The sequence below is a fragment of the Natator depressus genome, chromosome 7 (assembly GCF_965152275.1).
Source record: "Natator depressus isolate rNatDep1 chromosome 7, rNatDep2.hap1, whole genome shotgun sequence".
Lineage (NCBI taxonomy): Eukaryota > Metazoa > Chordata > Testudines > Cheloniidae > Natator > Natator depressus.
Genome location: NC_134240.1, coordinates 104,907,916 through 104,933,811, shown reverse-complemented (window position 1 = coordinate 104,933,811; position 25,896 = coordinate 104,907,916). Strand labels below are relative to the sequence as shown.

Genomic DNA, 25,896 nt, shown 5'->3' with positions numbered 1-25,896 from the left:
CTGGTAACAGCCCATCCAAAGTGACCACTCTCTTCACAATGTGTATGATAATCAAGGTGGGCCATTTCCTGCACAAATGCAGGTTCTCTCACCCCCCTCCAAAAACCACACACACAAACTCACTCTCCTGCTGGTAATAGCCTATAGCCTGTCGTTATGGTATTCCTTGTTTTCCCCTGACATGGGGTAGTAATGGTAAGGGTTCATACTGTGCTGCCATCTGTTTTGTTGGGGCAGGTATAGGGAGCAGCAACCATGGATTGGAGAGGCTGCTGTGTCCAAGATATTTGGGCCTGTAGCTCAATAATGCTCTGCAATATCTAAGTTTGTTGCCTGAGCAAATCCATGAGATCCTGGTGCAGTTCTCAGTGTATCTCTCGGTCCCTCTGCCTCTCCTGTGGAAACCGCTCTCTCCATTCTTGGTCCTTCTTCTTGGTCTCAGACATTTGGCCCCTCCAATCTCTGTGTTCAAGATCAGCAGCTGTAAATGGCTCTGGAGGATCTTGTAGGATGTATCCTCCCTGGTCTGCTTCTTTCTTTGCCTGATCAGGGTCAGATGTTCAACAGGAATGGAAGGGGCACCTCTCAAAGCCAGCCCTCTAGAGGCTGTTGATTAAAACAGATGGATATAGCATTATATTTACAGTCACAATGGAAAGGAAAAGATAGGTTTCAAAACTCCCTTATATTATTCCCATAAATTTCTTTAATAAGAAATGCTAATGGTCACTTTTAGCTTTAGAGCACCTCCTTACAGCACCATTCTGCACCTCAAGCTATGGTGAGTATGTGGGATGGTCTGTAGCCTGGAAGCTATAGATGTTGGGTGTCCCTGGGCATGAGTACAGGGAAATTGTGGTGAGTAGTGCTAATAATTTCCCAAGCAGTGGTGCTTTTGGCTGATATCTCACTCCTGAGGGTAACAAAAGCACAGAGAACCCAGCTGCTACTGCCACCCCAGAGCTGCCCGGGACCACATGCTACCAGTCTATTTACTGCAATGGTGCCGCAGAACTCCTTGCAAAATGGCATGGGAATGTCTTCTGTTGTGGGGAAAGAAACAAGGCTGCCATCCCTAGAAATGTTCAGGAGAGGTCTCTGGAGTCTGTCCAGGAAAGTTTTATTGAGATTGTTCAAGAGGATATAAGAGACATTTCTGCTCAGATAAACAAAGCACGTCTCATGGGAAGAATTGTGATCCCACATGCCAAACCGAATAAGCAACAGAATGGAAAAGCAGATGCCGTCTCTGACTCTTTTTTCTGTCTGTAACTGAGCACAAGGCACTGATCTGATGTGGGCTGTGTAATTCAAGATGTTTGTTATCAAGGTGTTGTTATCAAGGAAGTGCCAAGAGATAGGAGAAAGGCTACTGGAAAAACATTTCCTGTTTGTAGTTCTAAAATCAAGATGACCTTTCCCTGTTTGCTTTTAGGCCCCTTTGCCTCATTCAATCAGCTGTCAGGATTTCCTGAGTGTCAGCTTCAGTGCAGCATCTTTAATCAAACACTAAAGTTGTCTTTAAAATCAAGATGGTGGCTCCTATGCCAATGTGAATGTTCACATTGCTGGCTGTGGAAAACACTGTCCAAATGGCTCCTGAATATTTCTTGAACAATGTGTTTGCCCCAGTGCAGGTAGGTTTCCTGAAAGAGAGCAGAAACACTTAGGAGTCAGTGTCAAATCAAAGCTGGCTTCAGACCTTTTTCCAGACCTTGACTGCTGCTTTATTTAGCTCTTTCCTCTTCTTGATATTTTCGATTAGAACTTGAAGTATTCAGTAAAAATAAATCATGGGAGCATATTGAAGTCACACAAACTATAGAACCTCTCACTGGAGAAAACAGAGAGAGTGTTACATGTGACAGTCTCCCATACTGCCAACCATGTCTAGTACATGTGCAGGTGAAAGAAATAAAATTGGATTGGGATGGGAGGAGGTGACATAATGGTTATTGATGCTGATCTTACATTGATATAGTGCCTTTCATCCAGAAGCATTCTCTAAATTCTTTATAAATGCCTACTTCAAACTAGATATAAAGTTCACCTGCTACTGAAATGCAGCCACCTCTGATGGGAAATGCAGGAGATGTCAGCATACAGAAACACTACTCAACAGTTTAGGACAAGAAGTGGAAACTTCCGGGGGACTCTCGGCAGGAAAAAAAATATTGAGATGAATTGGAATTTGGCCAACATGCAGAGTTCCGTTGCCCTATTCTCGAGGTGGCATGTAGGGTGTGGTGGGTGGTGTTCCATGGGTTATTTAGTGGTCACAGATACACATCACCACCAGTAACCCAGCATGATAACACTATGCTGGAGGAATAGTATGATTCTATTTCAGAGGGAAGAGTGCCAGCTACTGAATCACCAGTATCACTTTTGGTAGCCCCTGGGTTTTCCTTGTAGGTCTCTATCCAAGAACTGATCCAATCTGACATTGCATAGCTTGTGGTGGATCATAGCTCCACAGGTTCATAGCCTAAGGCAGTATGGCAGTGCAGCTCTTACACATGGGTGTTTGATGATTTAGGAACTTCTACGCAGATGAGCTGCTCTGGTTCATACAGGAAAGGCCATAGATCGGTGCTGTTAACCTCCTTGAGTAGGGAGTGTCAGGAATCAGGGCCTGCAGCAGAGCTAGTCTCTGACCAACGTAGGAGCACAGCTGGCCTGTACCTGATTGGTTATACTGCCTAATTGGCTGGAAGGGTCAACAGACTGCTCTTCAGCCCAGTAACAGCAGCACTTCAGCAGCTATTCAAAGCCTTCACCCTCAGCTGTGATGGATCCTGCTTGTTCCCAGCCTTGCTCCTGACTTGCCTCACTCCAGGTTGAGCTTATTTGTACACCACATTCAACAGTTGTCCTTGGCATTCCTTGATATGCCATTCATGACCCGCTCATCTGCTGGTGGCCAGGCATGGTATACTTTCACTCCCTGTCTTGCCAGCAATACTGTTTCCAAGAGCGGTCCAGAAACCAACAACCCTTTGCAGTTTATTCTGTCCTCTAAAGAATTCAGAGAGGTAAAGAGAGGATCCAAAGGCAACCCTGGTAACCACTACAACTGCCCCAACAGCTCCAGGTTTTCCTGTTAAATATCCTCACTATGTCAACATGTTTGGCAAAAAGAAACCTGATACTCTTAATCAAAGCTACAACTGCTCCATCAACTTTCCAGAAGCAGAAGTTCCCTTTCGATGCATTTACTCCCTCTACAAAACTAAACTACGGGCACTCTGGAGCTAGCTCAAGGAAAATATGCAGAAGTGGTTCTCTCTCCCCTCCATGTTTCCAGTGGGGTCCTCTTTTCTTAAAGACAGCTCCCTCTAGCCTTGTGTGGACTATCAAGCTCTGAACAAGATTACAATCCAAAAGACATTGGCACCCTGACAGTAGGATTGTCTGTCTATGTGGACTCTCTCCTTCAGGCCCTACACTCCCAGCACTCCCAGCTATCTTCGAGACACCACTGACTTCCTGAGGAAACTACAATCCATCGGTGATCTTCCAGAAAGCACCCTCCTGGCCGCTATGGATGTAGAAGCCCTCTACACCAATATTCCACACAAAGATTGACTACAAGCTATCAGAAACAGTATCCCCGATAATGTCACGGCAAACCTGGTGGCTGAACTTTGTGAGTTTGTCCTCACCCACAACTATTTCACATTTGGGGACAATATATACCTTCAAGTCAGCGGCACTGCTATGGGTACCCGCATGGCCCCACAGAATGCCAACATTTTTATGGCTGACTTAGAACAACGCTTCCTTAGCTCTCGTCCCCTAATGCCCCTACTCTACTTGCGCTACATTGATGACATCTTCATCATCTGGACCCATGGAAAAGAAGCCCTTGAGGAATTCCATCATGATTTCAACAATTTCCATCCCACCATCAACCTCAGCCAAGACCAATCCACACAAGCGGTCCATTTCCTGGACACTACTGTGCTAATAAGCGATGGTCCCATAAACACCACCCTATACCAGAAACCTACTGACAACTATACTTACCTACATGCCTCCAGCTTCCATCCAGGACACACCACACGATCCATTGTCTACAGCCAAGCTCTAGGATACAACCACATTTGCTCCAATCCCTCAGACAGAGACAAACACCTACAGGATCTCTATCAAGCATTCTTAAAACTACAATACCCACCTGCTGAAGTGAAGAAACAGATTGACAGATTACCCAGAAGAGTACCCAGAAGTCACCTACTACAGGACAGGCCCAACAAAGAAAATAACAGAAAGCCACTAGCTGTCACCTTCAGCCCCCAGCTAAAACCTCTCCAATGCATCATCAAAGATTTACAGCTTATCCTGAAAAATGATCCCTCATGCTCACAGATCTAGGGAGACAGACCAGTCCTCGCTTACAGACAGCCCCCCCAACCTGAAGCAAATACTCACCAGCAACCACACACCACACAACAAAAACACTAACCCAGGAACCTATCCTTGCAACAAAGCCCAATGCCAACTCTGTCCACATATTTATTCAAGTGACACCATCATAGGACCTAATCATATTAGCCACGCCATTAGGGGCTCGTTCACCTGCACATCTACCAATGTGATATATGCCATCATGTGCCAGCAATGCCCCTCTGCCATCTACATTGTCCAAACTGGACAGTCTCTATGCAAAAGAATAAATGGACACAAATCTGACATCAGGAATCATAACATTCAAAAACCAGTAGGAGAACTCAACCTCTCTGGCCACTCAGTAACAGACTTAAAGGTGGCAATTTTGCAACAGAAAAGCTTCAAAAACAGACTCCAACAAGAAACTGCTGAGCTTGAATTAATATGCAAACTAGATACCATTAACTTGGGTTTGAATAGAGACTGGGAGTGGCCGGGTCATTACACATATTGAATCTATTTCCTTAAGTTAAGTGTCCTCACACCTTCTTGTCAACTCTCTAAATGGGACATCTTGATTATCACTACAAAAGTTTTTTTCTCCTGCCGATAATAGCTCATCTTAACTAATTAGCCTCTCACAGTTTGTATGGTAACTTCCAACTTACCTGTGTGTGTGTATATATATATCTTACTATATGTTCCATTCTATGCATCCGATGAAGTGAGCTGTAGCTCACAAAAGCTTATGCTCTAATAAATTTGTTAGTCTCTAAGGTGCCACAAGAATGCCTGTTCTTAATCCTAAACTTGTACCCCATACCATTTACTAATGAATGGTTCGAAAGATTCCACTTTACCAATGTTTTTACAACAGGAAGGAGACAAATGAGGACTGTCTTTTGTACCAGGTAAGGCCATTTCAAGTATTTAATCATGCCATTTGGATTGTGCAATGCCCTTGGCAACTTTCCAGCATTTAATAAATGACATCTTTAGTGACATTCTGGACCAATTTTTCATCATTTTACATGGGCAATATCCTCATTTTCTTTGAAAGTAAGGAATCCACAGTCGTCATGTGTGCACTGTCTTGGAGGGCCTCTGTCAAACCCATCTCTATGTGAAGCTTGAGAAATGTGAGTTCAATAGGGACACAGTGGAATTCTTGGGATGTATCATCTTACCTGAGGGGCTCACCATGGACTCGCATAAGGTGGTAGCAATACCTGACTGGGCTGTACCCACAAACATATGCAGGGGTTAGCTAAGGGACAACCTAGGTATTGAAACTATGTCACAAATTGTTGCTCTTGGGCCTTTTTGGCCTATTCAAGACCTGGAATTTGGTCTTGAGAATCTTCTGGTGGACAGGCCTATGATCTTACAACAAGGATTATATAAGTTCCTGTGACCTCTGCCCCCAAACCAAGAATCCACAATCAAGATCCTTAAGTCTGACCTCTGCCCAAGGCTCTGCAGTCTTGGTCTACTATATCATTGTAGATCTGCTATGTTCCCAGGGACACTAGTTGCTCTAGACCTCCTAACAAAGATGGCAAACTTTGTCCCTTGCCATTCCTACTGCACAGGGGACACTCAGCTGATCCAAGAAAATGTCTTCCATTATCATGAGTTACTAATGGGCATTTTATTGGAATGGGCTCCCTGGTTCATCTCCCAATTCTGGTGGGAATTTCTCAGACTCCTTAGCATTGAGTCTCTCACCTTGTCTACCTACCACCTGCAGACTAATTGACTCTCACTGTTTGCCTGTCAAATCTTGGAGCAGTATCTTTGCTGCTTTAGGAGTTACCCCCAGGACAAATGGCTCCCTCTGCTGTGCTACACTAAATTCACATATAATAATGCAATGCAACATAGCCCATTCTTTGCAAACTGTGGCTTCCACTCCTGCTTCCACTCACACTTGCCCAAGAGTTCCCCACTAGTGTCCACCATGGATTTAGCCTCCCACCTACACTGGGTGAACGCCAGAACAAGGAACACTTGAAGTCCTCCAAAGAAGCCTATAAACTCCAAGCAGACAAGACCATCAGGTTGCCCCCAATCTGGCTGTAGGGGGCAAGATGTGGCTTTCTGCCCAGAACCTTAAAATGAGCTGCCCATCCACCAAACTAGCCAACCAATATCTGAGCCCCTTCAAGATTGGGTTAACCCAGTGGCCTTCAGGTTACATCTCCTTGCGTGCTTCAAGATCCACCCTGTCTTTCACATCTCACTTTTAAAGTCCTACACCAAGAACCCATACCCAAACCGCTCCAACACACAACCATCACCCATAACAGTTCATGGACAGGAAGACAATGTTTTTTTACTATATTTTAATGGTTTTGAGTTGCATGGTTTCAGTTCCATAATTTTAATATAATTATATTATTTTAAGAATGATTCAGGAGTCTTGATTTATTAATTACTTAAATGCCGACAGCATGCTTGGTGCTGTATAAGACACATGATGAGTGTTAATGATTTCCCTCCTAAGTTTGTCAAGCTGGGCAATCATGGCTCGATGTGATCCCCAGTTACCTCTTACTAATCTGGTTGTGGGCAGTCAGTTGCCAGGCAGGTATAATTCAGAATGTATAATTAATTAAGGGAAGGCAATCTCAGCCAAAGAGTTCCCCACATCTAGCTAGTGAAGCTATGTGCTGGAAACCTTTCTGTGCACTCTTCTGGCTGGATAACGCTGTTTACTGTAAACATTGTCATTGACTAATACATTAGTAGAACCCTCACAAAATAATTTTGATACATAAGGTAAAGATGGGCTCAAACCTAAACTCTGGATCCAATCTCTCCCAAACTATGAGGCGGTTGAAATCTAGAACTGAACTTTGCATCTGGATCCTCTCTCTAGGAATTGCCATACTGTATCCAGATCTATGGTTCACCATCCTGTTTCCAGCAATGTCCAGTACCAGATGCTTCAGAGGAAGGTACAAGAAACCCTGCACATGGGAGTTATGGATGTATAGGATTTTGGAAACTTCCTGCCCCTATGAAGTTTCCTCCTTGCCCTTAATTATTGGAGGTTGGCTTATGTTCCACTAGATCGGGCAAGTTGAATTTTTCATTGTTGGCATATGGGAATAATAATTTAATGTAATAAATGGACCCTTTAAATGACAACGCTGTGTATATTAAATGACAAATTGACTGCATTGTTGTTATAGAGCACAGGACTAGTAGAAATCAGTAGGTTAACGTGCAATAAAAAAAATCCATAAAGTACGTGCTGGTTTGTTTGCTGTGTGTTACAAATAATGTCTAACCTGATTTTGAAGTTAGTAAGTTGTTAACCCAGTTTCAGAGATGTATTGTATAATGACAACTTCTATAGTGCTTGCGTGAGAATAACAAGCTCATAGTTTTCATATTCAGTTTCTTACGTCAAGTCATCTATGAAAGATTGATTAAAGAAGCTCATGTTTATTTAGTAATGTGACTCTCATTGCCATATGGGAGGTCCATTGTACATGCTGTAGGTATATAGGTCCTGCAGTTGCCATTGGATTGCTATTGTAAGGGCTTCGCCCAAGCGTGAAGGTCACAGGTAGTGAAGAGATTGGCAGTATCAGAACAAAACTGAAGAGATGTTTTTAATTTTGAGAGTTTAAAGGGGCATGAGGAATCTTTCTGAACAGTAAGTTTAGGAGGTGTCATTATAGTTTAGTCATTATAGGTATAGTTTTATTGAGTGACACCAGGAATGAATTTGGCCCCACCAGCATATATTAAAAACATCTCTGTTTAAAATTTCTTTTACCACTTGTGCATGGTCGCTCTATAGCCACAACAGTCGTCCTTTGTCACTGAGTTTTTTAGCAGGCGATTTCCTTCAGATGTCCCTTACTGGCCAGAACTACACAAGACTGACTCCCTCCCTCCTGTGAAGTGTCCCTGCTGCAGGATGTTCTACAGGCCCTTCATTAAGACTCGGCTGTTTTATTTTACTCCCTGGCTCCCTCTTCCTCAGAAGTCTCTTAAAGGTGAGGAAACCCCTGTCCTTCCTTCTCCCTCATTTGCCACATCTCACTAGGATGTCCAGGTTGTGTATTCTGTTTAAAAAAAACTGGGTCTTTTTCTCAAGCTTGAGAACTGATGGTTCCCTCCCTCTCCTAATTTGTGATCTGAGTCTCCCATGGCATTGATTCTACCAGTACTACCTCCACTCCACCACCTTTTTCCCTTAAGGAGAACTGCATTTTTCTTCATTATCTCTATAAATAAAGGCACCCACCCTGACACTGCATGTGGGACATGAGCTAACCTTTTTACATGGAGTCTATATGCCCATATCAGGATTAAGTAAAGTTTACAGAGATTCTAGCACAGGGTCTTATGCAACGCCCACTAAAGGAAACTGGACATATAGTCTGTGATATGCTTTAGAGAGCCCACCAGAGCCTCATAGATAAATGTAGTGCTACAAAATATTAGGTCAGGTTTGTAATGCTTCAGACTATACTTAAATTAAAATTATATACTATATAATATATAATACTCAAATTAAAAAATAATTTTGCACAGAGCTAACTGAACGTTTAATAAGGCTGCAGGCATCCTCTGAAGTGATGAGGTGTAGTTCCATAGTATCCTGGGATGATCATGAGTTCAAAGTATTTAATCAACTCATTTCATGCTTTTTCTCCATTTCCATACTTTTGCAATAAAATCTGCTTTTAAGAGAACTGCAACTATATCTTCTAGCTGGTTAATTTCAGCTGACTGCTGAAGGGCTACTTGGCTAGAGAGGAACTGATCTCTGACAAATGCTGGTAACAGCCACCTGTAAGTGTAAAGAGCCAAAAGAACGAGATACCCAGGGACAGCGTCTTGAAGGAATCTTCCAAAATAAGGATCAAAGCTTGAGGAATATGCTGCCACTGGGAGAGGCCAATGACAGCTGGATACTGACATGTTAAGAAGTGGGCTGTATTGATTTGAAGGAAAGCTGGAATATTTTGGACTATCAAGACAAAAATATGGTTGGTTATAGCTATTCTTCTGGAGTGAAGGATTTTGCCAGTGAAAAGGTGAGAAAATGTGCCAGTACAAGAGCAAAGATCAATATTAAAGTCGAGCAACACATTATAAATAGAGTGATGCTGGCAGGAAATTCCCATAAAAACTGGTAGGTCAGGTAGTTCTTAAATACACAATATCTTGTACCTCTCCCACACTGTTGAAAATGTGTGTTACTTCTCTATGTAAATATTTTCTTCCTACGGATGATACCGCAGGGATGAGAGTTTACTTAAATCTACTGTCAGTAAAATCCTAACCCTATTTTCTAAACCTCAGGATGTCATTTTAGGGCTTGCCTATTCTACAAAGCTGAACAGGCATAGTTAAAGCCATACAAACCCCCATGGTGTAAATGCAGTTATATACCCATAAAGGTGCTTTTTATCAATACAGTTATTCCCATATGGGAAGGGTAATAACTATCCCTGTATTAAGTCACTTTATAGGTGTAACTGTGTTCACATCAGGACTCTTACCAGTATAACTATTCTGGTAAAAATCACCCCTGCCAGTGAAATAATTGCATCAATAAAACTTATATATGTAGACCAGATCTTAGAATGTATAAATGTATTTCTGAGGGGATCTAGGGCCTCCCATGAGGTGCTGAATCACTGAAGTTGGTGGGAATCAAAGGCACACAGCTAGGAGATGCTTGGCCTCTTCCAGAATTATGATTCATATCCTTAAATTGTTGTTTTGCTCTTCCATCTCTGAACACCCAGTTATCTATCTAGATAGGTTGGGGCACACCTTAATTCTGGCATATCCTAACTTCCGAATGCTTGACTGTGCAATCTTAATGTTCCTTTTAAAGTAATGTTTTATTGTGATGTAGTAAATACTAGTGCATTTATTATTTAGTAACACTACACACTAGTTTATTTTACATTTTATTTCACAATATCATGTTTTAGTAGCTAGTGTCTTACACTAGGATGGTTTCAGTAACACTCCTGAAGGGTTCAGAAAGATAATAGAGTTTAAGGCCAGAAGGGACCACCAGATCTAGTCTGACCTGCTGTATATCACAGGCCACCAATGGCCCCCAGCACCCGCACATTAAACTCAACAGGTCAGGCTGTAGCCTCTTGGATTTCAGAATTAATATCCACAGATTGCAAATTTGGTTTAGTTGGTCCAGGCAATACCACTGAGTGTCTAATATATGATGCTGAAAGATCCCCAATACCAGACACTCCCCCACACACCGCTCCTGTGATCAGTATGTACTAACTTTTATTCTCTATTCGGCCTCAAATAATAACTATAATATTACTTAGCTTTTATACAGCACTCTTTATCCATGGATCTCCAAGCTCTATACAAAGGAGTGTTTGATGCTCCCCATTTTACAGAAGGGGAATCCGAGCCACAGAGCAGTGACTGTCCTAAGTTCTTTCATAGTAGGCTAACTGCAGAGCCAGGAACAGAACCCCAGGTTGCTATTTTCAGAGCTGCCTAAGAAATTTAGCCACACTGAAATTTATGGGAGTTGTGTAGCTAAATCTGCTAGTTAACTTTGAAAAGCTCAGCCCAGATCTCTTAACCCTCAGACAGTCCCAAATCCTACTCAGTAGACAAGGAGGCTATAGTATAAAATGTACCTAATGTGACTTTCCAGTACATATGCAAAGAGAGAAAAAAATAGGCCCTGGGCAAACTCTAGAGCACTATGCACAATCCCCTGCAATGTTCATAGCCCAAAGTCACAGCATCTTCAATAGGAATGGAACTGGACCCAGTCTCCTGGTTTTAAAAAGCAAATTGCAATCATTCTCAAATCTCTCTTAAAATCTCTATACCTCAGTCTTGTGACGGATGTGAATAAGATACAGCATGATGTCTCCCTTACTTCTTTATATCCACTGCATTCTTAATATCAGCAACTGTTTTTCCAGAATACTATTCAACAGAGCCATAAATACCCTTTGTCATTTAGGAAGTGTATTGTGCAGGTTAGAACTCACTTCATCATTTCAGTTCCTTTGGTGAGAGGCTTCTGCTAACGTTGGCTGAAAGTCCTAGAGTCTCCATCCTTGAGGTTGGTATGTCTGCAGCATGTGAACTTATCATATTACCTCCCAAGAGGATTATAAAGTTTCCTATTTGCAAAGCACTTTGAGATCCTGGCCTAGCATTTGTGGAATAGGGATAGAATGGCACTGTCATGGTGGACGAGATTCTATTTCAGTACCGAGAAAAATTTCGTCTCTCAAACAGGATGAAACCCTGATACATGTGCCAAATAAATCAGAGAATCCTAAATACTAGTGATAGAAGACATCTATTCAACCACTTCCCCTTGATAGTTCAGGATTTTTCTGTATAGTACTTTCCCCCATCTTTTGTCCAAACTAGCGTAAAATGTCTCAAGTGATGAGACTTTCACTCCTCCCCTTCGGAAACTATTCTGAGGCTATTACCCTGGAATTGCGGGGAATGTTCCCCCATAATTTGATCATGCTAACTGCAGCCATATTGTGTGCATTCAGCCACCATGAATTAATAAAATAGAACATCACATAGTTAAGAGTTAATTGGACAAGCAAGGCTTTTGGAGGCAAGGTCAAATACTAGCTGCAGACTTGCAGTTTCTGCTAATCAGAATGGGAGGAGGGGAGAAATGAGTCAAGAAATTATGAGACTGAAAGAAAATAAGTAGTTGGAGACCTTGAGTTTGGCACCTTTGATATAGAAGCTTATTATGGTTAAGGTTGTTAGGAATCTTTTTTGATAAGTAGTTAATTGAAGTTAGAAGAAGTGATGACCCAGTAGGGGTCACTATGAGCTATGTGTTTTGTAAAAAATAGTTATAAAATGACTAGATAATAGAGTGTGAGTACTTTGGAGAAGTTCTCTGAAGCTATCCTGAGAGACCTTTTCCTGACACCATACTCCCTGGCAGGGAAGCAATCGATCATCACTGACCTGCTGCTAATTACTCGATACCATCTCAGATTTTAGGTAATTATTTGGGATGGTCTAAACATATTGCTTATGTATGTGTGTGCTTAAATCTAGTAAATAGTAGTTTTATACAAGAGCACACTTACTTGTATCAATCTTTCATCAGCTGGAAGCACTGTGTTCCCTTTGATTTATTCCTGACATTGCCTGGAGTGAAACAGTTAAGTTACTACTGCTTTGGGTTCTGAAAAACCCGGGTAACTGGGCTAAATGCATCTAATTTTTCCCTTCCTTAATTGCATCTCATTACTGCTAGTGATGTGCTCTGCAGAATAGCGTAGTTGATTGGGCAAGCACTGGAATCAGTCCCCACATTTCTCAGCTAATGAAACAAATCTGTTTCCTTTTCTTCCCTCTCCTACTAATTATACTAAATTGGCCAAGTAATTCTGCCAGTTTGTTGAAAATATGGAAATAAATCACTTTATCAACATATAGTAATTTAATTATTTCTTGTCCCATATAACCACCTGTCTTTAAGGTCCTTGCTTAGCAAAACCAGATAGTTTTTCCCAGCAATGGGGTGAGGGTAGGATGTGTGAAGGTCAAAAGTAAATTAACTTCAAATTCAGCTTGCTTATGACAGTGTGAATTTGATCTATTATATTAGAATCAAATTCTCACTGACACTGTAGAAGTTCATCCATTATGTCAGGTTACGAATCTCCCATTGTCATTCCTCTCAGTGAGGAAACTGTTCATTTGAGAGATAGTCTACCTGCTTTGGAAATCTATATCTATCTATATATTATGTGACAGACTCAGAACAGAAGGATAAGAGAGTAGTAGAAGCTTCAGAATGAGCAGGTCCCTGTTCCATGGATAGCCAAACAAAGGCTACTCCAGGCTAATCAAGACACCTGATGCCAATTAACCAGTTAACGCCCTTAGGCTAATAGAGACAGCTGGAATCAATCAAGGTCTCACTCATACTGCTTAAAAGCTCTCCTTTCCAGTTCCCCCATGGGAAGTCCAGGTGAAAGGAGCTGGAGGAGAGGAAGCATTGCTGAATCCTGAGGTCAGGGTGAAGCTAGGAAAAGGGGACCATGGGGAAGTGGCCCAGGGAATCAAAGCAGGGTCAGTGGTGAAGGGAAAACCACGAACAGCTGCTACCATTAGGGTCCCTGGGCTGGAACCCAGAGTACGGGGTGGGCCCGGGTTCCCCCCTCCCCCCATGCTTTACAGAAATCTCCTTGAGAGGCGAAGCAGACATTGGTCCAGGCAGGAGGCCAAACTGCACCTACTGAGCTCTAAAGAGCAACAGAGACTGTGGGTATTCCACCTTCCCACCTCCCATACTGGCCTGTGATGAAAGTAGCTCAATAAGCTGTGACCTTTGCTGCTATACTGAGAAAGGGAGGTCATACTGAAGGCCTTAGCGAGCTTCTGAGGCCACTGAATCCACCTGGAAGTGCGGGACCCACCAATATAGGCTTGGAGCTTTGTCACAACTGGTGTGAGAAGTGGGATAATTGACTTATCATTCACTGCACGGTGGAAGAAAGGGGGAGTTTTAAATAAAAAAATTAAAAAACACAACCCCCCCAAAAAAAGCACTGGGTTTGGGGCATTCTCACCACAATGGAAGAAGTAATAAAAGCACTGTTGCAAGCCGCTGCAGCCCAGCAGGAGGCGACCGGAGCCCATGAGATGGTGCAACAGTAATCCATGCGGCTACAACAAGAGACTAACCAATTATTGATAGAACAGGCCTCTCCGGATCAAGCCCTCTTACGGGAGCTGGTAGACCAAGTGAAAGCCCTCACCGCCAAAAACAAAGGATCTGAAGGGTCACAAGTATGGAGGGCTGCTGGTTGTCTACGGAAGATGACAGCCAATGACGACAGAGGCATATCTCCTCTCCTTTGAGAGGACTGCCTTGCGAGAGGCATGGCCCCAGGACCAGTGGGCTAGCATCCTCACTCCCTTCTTATGTGGAGAAGCCCAGAAAGCTTATCATGACATGCCTGTTGAAGCTGCCATTGACTACCCTCAGCTGAAAGCAGAGATCCTGGCACAATTGGGGTAACAACTGCAGGACAGGCCCAGAGATACCATGAGTGGAGGTACCAGGAGGGCAAGCCTCCGAGGTCCCAATTGTTCGACCTCATCCACTTTGCACAGAAGTGGTTATGACCCAAGGCATGCAACCCGGAGGAAATGTTGGAAACTTTGGTCATAGACCGCTATATGAGGGGATTGCCGCTGGATCTTCGTGCATGGGTGGGCCAGAAAGGCCCTTCCACTTACGATGGTGTGATCACGTTCGTGAAGAGATGGATAGCAGCCCGAGAGCTGTCTCGACGACCCAGAGAAGCCCCCTTCCAAAACAAGTACCCAGCCCCACCCCAGCAGGCCAGATAACCAAGCACCCAGGGAGCTCCCGGTGGAAGAGGGTAGTAGCCACAGAGAAGGGGGGGAATAGCCTGAACAGGGGGAACCATGGGGCAAAGACCCCTAACCCAAGAGACAAAGGAGTGCCTAGAGCCCCTTACAGGTGTTACCATGTGGGGAATTGGGACACCTAGCGGCGCAATGTCCCAATCTTGAGGAGCCCATACAGTGTAACCTGGGGGACTGGGTAGACCCATGCACCCTAATCAACCTTGTGGGGGTTGCAGTCACCCCACATCAATATACAAAACCGGTGAAACTAAATGGGGTAGAGACCATGGCGCTTGTGGACTCTGGTAGTGTTGTCACCCTGATTTCGGGGAAACTGGTGAAACGCAGCCAGTTAACACAGGCTAAGTGTACAGGAGTAACGTGTACATGGGACCACTAGCTATTGTCCTGTCACCCCTGTGAGGATCAAAACCCAGGGGAATATCACCGAGGAACAAGTGGTGGTGGTCCCTAATCTCCCATACCCGGTGCTCATTGGAAGGGATTTCCCGGGATTTGGAAATTTGGTCCTGCCAGAGGGGCGGGAGAGTGGAGAGGACCCTGAAGTTAAGGAGTCATTCCTAACAGAAAGGCACCCCCCATTCTTTGCTGAAATATCACAAGAGTTGTTCCCTGCCCCCAGAAAGGGCAGAAAAACCAAGAGGGAAAGGAGGGAGGCAAAGGCTTTGGGCACCCGGATTCTGCTTCAGGGCCAGAAAATGGCCCTGGTAGGCCAACGAGCCTGTGAAACTGAGGGAGAGACCCCCTGAAGTGGAGGAGGAAGCAGAGGCTAGTCACAACCTCAATGCCACTGAACTGACCAAGGAGGTGGAGGCCAGTCCCTCGGAGTCCGGTCAATAGGTCCCGAAAGAGAGACTTTCAGGCTAGACCAGGAAGAAGACCCCAGGTATGCTAATGTCAGAAAAGAGGTAGGCGAGATAGATGGGGTACCTGTGGAAAGAAAGGCCCGAGGACCAGCACCCGATTTCATGATTTAAAAAAGCCTCCTGTACTGGGTGGTTCAAATGCAGGAACAAGTCATAAACCAGCTCCTGGTACCCCAAAACCATCAGAGGGCAATATTAAGTCTCGCCCATAGTCACCTCTTCGGGGGACACTTGGGGGTAGAGAAGACTCAGGCACAGATCTTGCATAGATTCTTTTGGCCAGGGGTACATGAGGATGTCCGGCAGTACTGCGCCTCCTGCCCTGAGTGTCAATTGCACAGCCCTCACCCACAACTAAGAGCCCCTTTGATACCCCTACCAATCATTGAGATCCCTTTTGAGCGAATAGCCATGGACCTGGTAGGGCCTCTAGAGAAGACAACTCGAGGTCACCAAGCATAGCCTTAGCCATTCCCTATTACAGAGTTTATCAGTTAAGCTTCTTGTGCTTTGTTTTCAAGGCTTCAAACTGTATCTCTGATCATTTTCTTTTTGCATTTCCCTATTCCATTGCAACAGGTATGCTTTTTATGTTCCTTTAAATGACGTTATTTTTGTACCTTCTTTACTGCTCCCCTGCTATGGAACATCTGCCCAAGCTTGTTTGTCAAGCCACCTCCCTTGCCACATTTAAATCCCTCTAAAATATTGACTTATGCCATCTGACCTGCATGAAGTGTGGTAAAGAAGAAAACAGTGTAAGTGTAGAGAATCCACAAGCTGCGTACATGTCTGACTAAGTGTGCACGTGGTCTTTTCACTGTAACATTTGTACACTCTTCTCTTCTTTTGCCCCTTTTATGACTCTTGCTTCTGGACTTTGCTGCATCCAGACTGCGTACTAGTGAGGGGAGAGACATTATCTTAGCGTGTTTCAGGAGGCAACTAGTATTTTTCTGAGTGCTTAAGAAGTAGTATATTTATTAAACATTATTGAAACACAAATCCATTTAGGAGCAGCAAATAATATGTGACAGAATCCAAGAGCAATGATTTCAAATGAGTGTTCACCTGGTGGGGCCTCTAGAGAAGACAACTCGAGGTCACCAATATGTGCTTGTCATCTTGGACTATGCAACCATGTATCCAGAGGCCGTTCCCCTTCAAAATACAGCCTCCAAGTCCATAGCAAAGGCGCTGGTGGAAATTTTTACCCGAGTAGGGCTACAAAAAGAGATTCTAACAGACCAAGGAAAGCCTTTCATGTCTAAGCTGATGAAGGACCTCTGCTCTATGCTCCATGTCCAGACTCTGCGAACCTCGGTTTACCACCTGCAGACCGATGGCCTGGTAGAGAGATTCAACCAGACCCTCAAAGCCAGGATAAAAAAGGTGGTAAGCAGGGATGGAAAAGACTGGGATACCCTGTTGCCCTACCTTATGTTCACCATCCGTGAAGTTTCCCAAGCTTCCACTGGATTCTCTCCCTTTGAGCTATTATATGGCCGCCACCCCTAGGGCAGACTAAATATAGCTAGGGAGATTTGGGAAGAGGAGCCCAATACAGGGAAGAATATAGTTGAGCATGTATTGCAAATGAGAGACAGTATAACCCGAGTCACCCCCCTAGTGCAGGAGCACCTGGAGAGGGCCCAAAAAGCCCAACAAGCTCACTACAACTGCCAAGCAAAGGTTCGGCAGTTCCAACCCGGAGACCGAGTAATAGTGTTAGTACCCATGGCAGAGAGTAAACTCTTGGCCCAGTGGCAGGAACCCTAATGGTAGGAACTGTCAGTATAGTATATTCAAAATGAAAATAACTTCTAATGATCTTCTTTTTCTGTCAAATAAATTATGTGACCCAACTGTCTTAATTATTTGGCAAATTGCTGAGTGGAAGAAATTGAAAGAGACCTTCACAAAATGGGAAATGACAAAGCATGAACTGTGGAGAACTGGGAAATATTGATATTAGTCTTTATAAACGTCCTGTGCCCTCCTCCAGTGTATTTGTGTGATATTATCCTGCCTGAATAATACAGCTAGACCAAAAGGGGTTAGTGAAGTGTCAGAGCAGCAGCCGGGTCCCATCCAGAGCAGGCTTACTGACTCAGAGGACCCTGGAGTGGAGGAAACTAGTCCTAAGGAGAACTGGCTGGTGGCACTGGAAGAAAAACAGCTTGCTGATTGGGACTAACAGAGCCAACATGAACTGGAACTTGTGAGACTAGGGAACCAGGAACACACTGATCTGATAAGCAGGGTTAGAACACTAGAAGCCAGTTCCGCAAGGGTCATCAGCCCAGTTCAAAGAGAGGGGAGCAACTGATGCCTATTTCACTGCCTTTGAGAAAGCTAGTGATCTGAACTGACCCCTGAAGTTAACAGGAAAAGGTTTTGAGGGGGGCTGAAGTGTAAGGGTGTCATTTACCTAGAAGTGACTAACCAGATGAGGGATTACTTCCCCAAATGGGAAAGGGATCTGGAACCACTACCATGGACCAGTTGTATGAAATATTTGGGCTGGAACAGTTTTATGAAATGTGTCCGCCTGTGGCTAAAGGATCAGAAGCCCACGGGTCTGCACCTTGCAGGCAGACTGACTGATGAGTTTGTAAATAATTTGTCTGTTTCTGAGGGAGGCAGGGGGAACACCAGCGTTAACTGCTCTAAACGTGGTTCCCAGGAGGTAACAAGTGGAAGCACCCCAGAAGTGGGTAACCTCAAGACAGAATTCTATGAGAATTCGATGATCAGATGTTTTATTTTGAAGGGATTGAGTTGGGTTTGCAAGACAGTCTCAGTATCTCCGACAGTTCTATTGAAAGTGGGGGTTTCTCTCAATTTCAACAGAACTCCAGAACATCTGGATCCCCAAAGCATTGTAATGTTGTGAGTGCAGCACTTCAGTGCCTCATATAGCCCTCCTGGCAATGGCACCTTCTTCCAATTGGCTACTTCTCAGCTGGTCAGATGAGAACAGAAGTCATATCCATCCACCAGCAGAGGGCATGAGGCTTGAAGACATGGACAAGGGCATGAGCATGGAGAAAGACATGGAGGACTGCTTCCACTCCTCCTCTTTGGGCGAGGAAGACCCTGACCCTCCTGAGAGAGTGACACTTGTGGCCAACGAGAAGATGTTTGAGGAGGTAAGAGGGAGAGAGATTTTAAAACTGTCTGGTAGGAGGTAGAAGGGAGAGTGAGATGGACAAAATATTGATGCAATGGGGAAAAATGTGAGTAGGGAGGGTTTGTTGGGTGAATGGGTAGGTGTGGATCTGGGGAGAGCTGCGCTTAAATAGTTTGCTTTAAAAGTTCAAGCATAGAAACACTTAGATTTCCAGGAATGAATGTAGGTTATATGGATTGAGAATATGTGCATTAATAATATGTAGGTCTATTATTTCCTTCACAGGTGTAAATAATATGAAATATCAGTATTTGTGCAGAAACCACCTAAAATTATGAATGGAGACTGCTACGAGTGAAGCATGTCAGGATAAGGTTTTAAAAAAAAAAGCATTGTAAACAATATCTCTCTTTCGGAGACTGGTTGCCAAAAAGTTAGGAATGTTTTGAAAGAGTGAGTAGGTAGGGAATTTTCATGCTATCAAATCTATAAAATCCCTTTGCTGGTTTCCCCCAGATTTATGGTAAAAATTCTACTGCTGGATTAGATGTTGTTGTATTTGAAACTTTTTGAGAATTTGGTTTGATGAAGTAAAAATGTGTACTGAAAATAACGCTAAGGATCTTAATTGTCAATAGCACCCCATATTAGATGCTGTGTGTATGTATCTCATGCACAATATCTTTGAGGATTTCTCAAAAGATATTGTCCAAGCTGCTTGGTCTGCCAGTCTGGTCCTGCTGATGGGAAGCAGAAAATTACTGCCTTGTCCATTCCTGCTGATCCTTTATCTCTCATTCTGTTGAAACTCAGGGGTTCATTTTATTGTTTTACAGCATGTGGAGTATTTGCAGTCTAATGGGAGGTGCAGTGAACCATCTCAGGACTGCATCAAAGCCATTATAATTTGGAAGCTACACCTTGCTTAAATAAACTTCACGTATCTGATTTTTGTTATCTTTGTGTATTTATTGGTAGTAAACCACGTAAAACACAGATGAGCTTGGATTTCCTCACCTAGCAAGAGCCACGCAGCTCACATGTGACTCTGGCCTGCAGACCAGGTGAGTTCTCACGCAGGCATATGGGCTGCAGGCCCATAGCAACTATTTCTCTAAAGTGATTCTCCTTACCCACCAGGAGCTGGCATGGCATCAGATCCCCTCTTGCTGCTCTCCCTGTAGGATACAAGCCAGGAAGGCAGGATACCTGATAGGGAAACAAAATAAAGAATCCAATGCTGGGTCAAGGTTTCCACCTCTCAGCTCCTCTTTCCACAGCGTCAGCCCCTTCACCCCATAACTCAGCCACTTGTCCTAAGCTTTCCCTCCCTTTCCCCAGCTTGCAACCACTCCCCTGTTCCAGGAGTTCTCTACATCTCTCTCTATGTGTCAATAGTTAGATAAGGTGCTAATAGATGCACTCAAGGATGTGTAGCGTAGTCATGAGTTTTATAGGACTAGTACAACTTCTTGTCTTGCGCTTGTGCCTCTGTGCAGCTCTTTACATTGCTCTTAATACTCACCTGTCCCAACACCAACCTCCTCAGCTGCCCAGGCACAACCCCGCTGCTGCACATCCAGCAGCCTCTCCACACCCTCATCTGAGCAGGCACTTGGCATCGTTCTGCATTTCCCTCGCCTTTGAAAATGGCTATAAAATCTTTTACAATTCAGAATATTGCACCCGCATTTTATCTTCTGTGGGCAACCTGCTACTGCCACCCCCAAGTCTCCCTCAATCTCAGCCCTTTCCCTTGGAGGAAAGGAGCATGGGGGAGAGTATCAGACATAGAGAACAGCTCATGGGGACAGTAGGCACGTGAGCTAGCAAGGGAGGAAGCAGCGTTGTTTAACAAGGAAGGTGTGGGAGTTAAATGAAGAGGGAAATTTGTTATGGTGGATTTCCTCCAAAGGGTGTTGAATGATTAAGGGCAGGACCAGAGGAAGTGGATGTCTGGGCCAGGCTTGAGAATGGGTGGATGGACAAAGCAGAGAGGGAGAAGATAAAGGTAAAGACTAGAGTGGTGTAAACAATTCTCCCAAAAAAGAAAAAAATAGTGTGTAAGAGGGTGGTCTGCCCCTTTAAGAGCCCAGGGAAGCAGGAAGTAGATGACCCTGTTATTGAGAAGAGCACAACAAGCAGGTGCTGGGAATCATTTGACGCAACTGGACACATTTCATGATTGGGTGTGAGGATTCCGAGCTAGGACACACAAAGGAACACTGCAGCTCCGTGAGGCTGCCTGGCGCTTGGGGAGGGCTGAGAGTCCACTATCTTGTGGCTGCAGAAGAAGGCTGTGAGAAGAGAGGCAAGCCCTGCAGACACCCATAGCCTGACGGATGGTCCAGCCCATTAGTTATCAGAGGCCAGAGGGTCTCACAATCTCAGCTCAGAACAGGACTGTTGCTTTTTGTTATTGTTCCATTTCCCCTTTTTTTGAGATGAAGGATAACCAGACCCTTGAACAAAGGGCTAAAAACTGAAGTGGGTGTGGTCAATTGTTTGTCCTAGGCTGGTGAGCAGGTCCACCAGCCTACACAGTGAATTTAGCCCTTTTCTTTTTGTTCATGAATTGTCCACAAACACACTGTGACTTTTACAAATTTTACAGATTACTTTGATAATTGTTGGATAAGTTTATGAATGGGTTCATGAGATGGAGTTGTCTGTTGAATAAATTAGTTGAGTACGAAAGTCCGATCAATGCCCTGGGGCACTTTTGATCTGAGATCTTTTCTTGCATGACTATAGTAATAGAATAATATAATAAATAAATAACTGGTGCTACACATTAGACATCAATTTGCTCGATCAACAGATAAATCATCACTATCTTCATATTTGATAAATCAGTGGTTCTATATTAACCAACTGAAATCCAGTATAGGACAGACTGAATTAACTGGCACCAGGCTTCTTGGAGCAACTGATTATAATTCCAAATGCTGGGAAATGTTGGTATTATGACAGCAGATACTGTACAATCTGAGTTTAGGATGGTCCATAAGCAGATGTAGCCCTGGCCTCTTCTGAGCTGTCACTGGTGACTTGCAATCAGGTAGTGGGCCTGAAAACACAGGGTTTTGATATGCTATCAGCAGTGGTCTCTGATATGTCCACAGTCTGTTCACATAGACTGTTTCTGTTCTTCTGGTGGCTTGAGCTTCCTGATGTGCTAATCACGATTTCACACACATATATAATATAAAAAGATGAGGAAATAACTGGGGAAATTCCATTCCATTTATGCCTTTGTAACTGCTGTAGGTCAGAGGTTCAGAGTCAGCCTGCTCCTATAAATATGACATTCTAACTTTGATCCTTCCCCATTGAAGTCTCTGGAAATTTTTTCATTGACTCGATTGGGAGCAACATTGCACCCTCAGTGACATGCTCAAGGTCACACAGCAAACTCAGGGGCAGAACCAGGAAGTAGAACCCAAGAGTGCTGACTTCTAAGACCATGCTATATCTGATGAACCACACTGCCTCATTACTATTTCATAAAGCTGTGCCTCAAAAAGCGTTGAGGGCCATTCCCTCATTGACAAGGTTGTGAATTACCTCTTCAGACAGGGATATTCTTAAAGCTGTAGAAGTTAATATCTGGTTAAACTTATGTGCCCTTTAAATGGTTTCCAGATGAACTTCACTGAAGACACCATGACTAGAAAAAAGCTACTAACAATAAATTAACCTTAATGTCAGAGAATGCTGACAGAACAGAGATTTCAGCAGAATGGAGTTTGTTTTGCAGTACAGTGAATTGAAAAGCACCTCAAGATGATTAGAAAAAGCCAAAGAGAACAAAGTGCCCATAAAAATCTATCTATGATAAGAGACACCATGGCTAAGAAGGGGGGAAGCGTGTTTACTACAATAAGTGTACAAATTAATCTGCCAATATATTTTTTTTTATTTATTCATGCTAACTGTGCAGGTCTTGTCTGACAATGTAATTTTCCTAAAACTAACCCATGAGAAAGCAAATGCAAACACTTTGAAGAACAGAGTTGGCAGAATTATGGACTGTGACTAAATTACCTGACCAATTTAGCCCTTTTTTTCTGCTTGAACCATTTGTGAATGGATTTTGTATTAATTTATTTGCTATTCATAATAGTTCGAAGAGTTTAAGAGAAGAAATATTGTCCTCTGGGTTGTTTTTGCTTCACTAATCAGTGTGCAATTGGTCAGCCGAACCATTCAGTATTGGTTCTTTTTCGTGCCTAGATGTCTGAAACAGGGGAATTGTGAGTAGTGAATGACAAATGATTTTGTTCATGCATGGATTTATTTATTCACATGCAAATATGGTTATTTGAACACAGAAGAACCAGCATTCTATTTACTTGATGTTTTAAGCATAGCCTTGGCCGTTCCCTATTACAGAGCTTATCAGTTAAGCTTCTTGTGCTTTGTTTTCAAGGCTTCAAACTGTATCTCTGACCATTTTCTTTTTGCATTTCCCCATTCCATTGCAACATGTATGCTTTTTATGTTCCTTTAAATGACGTTATTTTTGTACCTTCTTTACTGCTCCCCTGCTATGGAACATCTGCCGAAGCTTGTTTGTCAAGCCACCTCCCTTGCCACATTTAAATCCCTCTAAAATATTGACTTATGCCATCTGACCTGCATGAAGTGTGGTAAAGAAGAAAACAGTGTAAGTGTAGAGAACCCACAAGCTGCGTACATGTCTGACTAAGTGTGCATGTGGTCTTTTCACTCTATCATTTGTACCCTCTTCTCTTCTTTTGCCCCTTTTATGACTCTTGCTTCTGGACTTTGCTGCATTCAGACTGTGTACTAGTGACGGGAGAGACATTATCTTAGCGTGTTTCAGGAGGCAACTAGTATTTTTCTGAGTGCTTAAGAAGTAGTATATTTATTAAACATTATTGAAACACAAATCCATTTAGGAGCAGCAAATAATATGTGACAGAATCCAAGAGCAATGATTTCAAATGAGTGTTCACCAATAATTTTTGCCACCTTCACATAGTTAGTATAGAATACAGCATTACAAAAAAGAAGTCAAGCACATACTGTAGGTAGTAGTAAAAGGAGTAGAATGTCTGTCTGTCAAACATTGAGGCCGCCCCTTGCTACATAATGCCCCTCCCACCAGTCACCGTATTACTTGAGAATGGGGTTGAGAATGACATGTGACTGGAAGAAAGGGGTGGCATGTGACCTCTCTAAGAACTCTTCCCTCCACCATCTACCATGGACTACCCCAAAAACAGATTTGGCCAACCGGGGCAAGTGCTGGGGCAGGATGACATGCCTGGAAGAGGGTTGTGTGATTCTTCTAAGAATTCTCCCCACCGCTCTCTACCAATCGGCAAGGGTTTCATCCATTTAGACTGTCCCTGAAGGGAAATATGTACCAATCAGAATAGTTATAGCACAAGGGTCTAATCCAGAACCCCTGATCTCTGGACCTCAGTGGTTGGCTGACTGGCAGCACCACCCCAGAAGTTTCAATGCTGCATCAAAGAGACCATCTCATTTCAAGAACATGTTTTTCAGAAATCGTGGAAATGCTAAGAGGAAACTTGGACTCTTTCACTACCATCATGAGAACTTTGGAATTTGTTTTAGCTCCAAGGGCATTCAATCACCTGCAGAGAAAGTGCTACATCAGCAACAGTTCTGAGGAGGAAGAGGAGGAGGGAGTGACTGAGGGGAGCCCTTTGGCCTAGCCTAGTAGTTGATACACTAGAACCCGAGACCCGAGCTGTCAGGGTTCCCTCCCCGCTCTGAACTCTGGGGTACAGACGTGGGGACCCACATGAAAGACCCCCTAAGCTTATTTCTACCAGCTTAGGTTAAAAACTTCCCCAAGGCACAAATCCCTTGTCCTTGGATGGACGGTATGCTGCCACCACCAAGTGATTTAGACAAGATTCAGGGAAAGGACCACTTGGAGTTCCTATTCCCCCAAAATATCTCCCCCCAAACCCCTTCACCCCATGTCCTGTGGAGGCTTGAGAATAATATCCTAACCAATTGGTTACAAAGTGAGCACAGACCACAAACCCCTGGGTCCTTAGGACACTGAAAATCACTCAGGTTCTTAAAAAAATAATTTTATTTAAAGAAAAGGTAAAAGAATCACTTCTTTAAAATCAGGATGGAAGATAACTTTACAGGTTAACAAAAGATTCAAAAACACAGAGGAACCCCCTCTAGACTTAGTTTCAAAGTTACAAAAACAGGAATAAACCTCCCTCTAGCAAAGGGAAAATTCACAAGCTAAAGCAAAAGATAATCTAACATGCCGTGCCTGGCTTTTACTTACTATTTTTGTAATATTAGAGACTTGTTCAGGATTGTTTGGAGGAGATGGATTTCTGACTGACTCCCCTCAGTCCAGAGAAAAACATACAAAACAAAGAGCACAAACAAAGGCCCCCCCACCCTCAGATTTGAAAGTATCTTCTTTCCCCATTGGTCCTTTTGGTCAGGTGCCAACCAGGTTATTTGAGCTTCTTAACCCCTTACAGGTAAGGGGTAATTCTAGGCTACTCTTGGCTGAATGGTTATGACATGAGCTCTCATGAGGCAGATTGACTAATGTGATGGCCTCCCATTGTCTGCCCCCATTGTCCAGTTACCTTAGCCTTTGGTACCTCGAGATGCTTTTTTCAGGGGGAGGACTAACACTATCTGCCTGTATTACAAACCTAACCCCAGTGAAGAAATCCACTATTATGATTTGACCAGCCTGTACCCTTTCATAAACAAAGCCAAAGAATACCCAATCAGACACCCTGATCTCATTCATGACAAATCTGGACCCTTCACAAGTTATTTTGGAATTGAAAAAGTTAAGTGTACACCTCATGAGGCCTATTTTCCCCATTGTCACCTATGCCAAACCTGTGCAGAAACTGAGCAGCAGCAGACATGCACCCATACTGACAAGGAGAGGGTGATCTTGGGGACTTGGTGCATGGTGGAATTGAACGTGGCCATAGTGAAAGGGTGTGTGATGGCAAAAACCTATGAAATCCTGCATTTTGAAGAAAAATCTGACAAACTCTTTTCACAGTATATAAAATTACA

General features: G+C 43.5%; 1 protein-coding gene across 1 annotated transcript in view; it reads left to right on the top strand.

The window, feature by feature from the left end:
- Positions 1–18,697: 18,697 nt before the first annotated feature.
- LOC141991353 (scavenger receptor cysteine-rich domain-containing protein DMBT1-like) overlaps positions 18,698–25,896 on the top strand; it is a 69,503-nt gene continuing 62,304 nt past the window's right edge. Inside the window, exon 1 of the mRNA XM_074959650.1 lies at positions 18,698–18,838. Coding sequence (XP_074815751.1) covers positions 18,698–18,838 — 141 coding nt within the window. The remainder of the gene's footprint in view (positions 18,839–25,896) is intronic.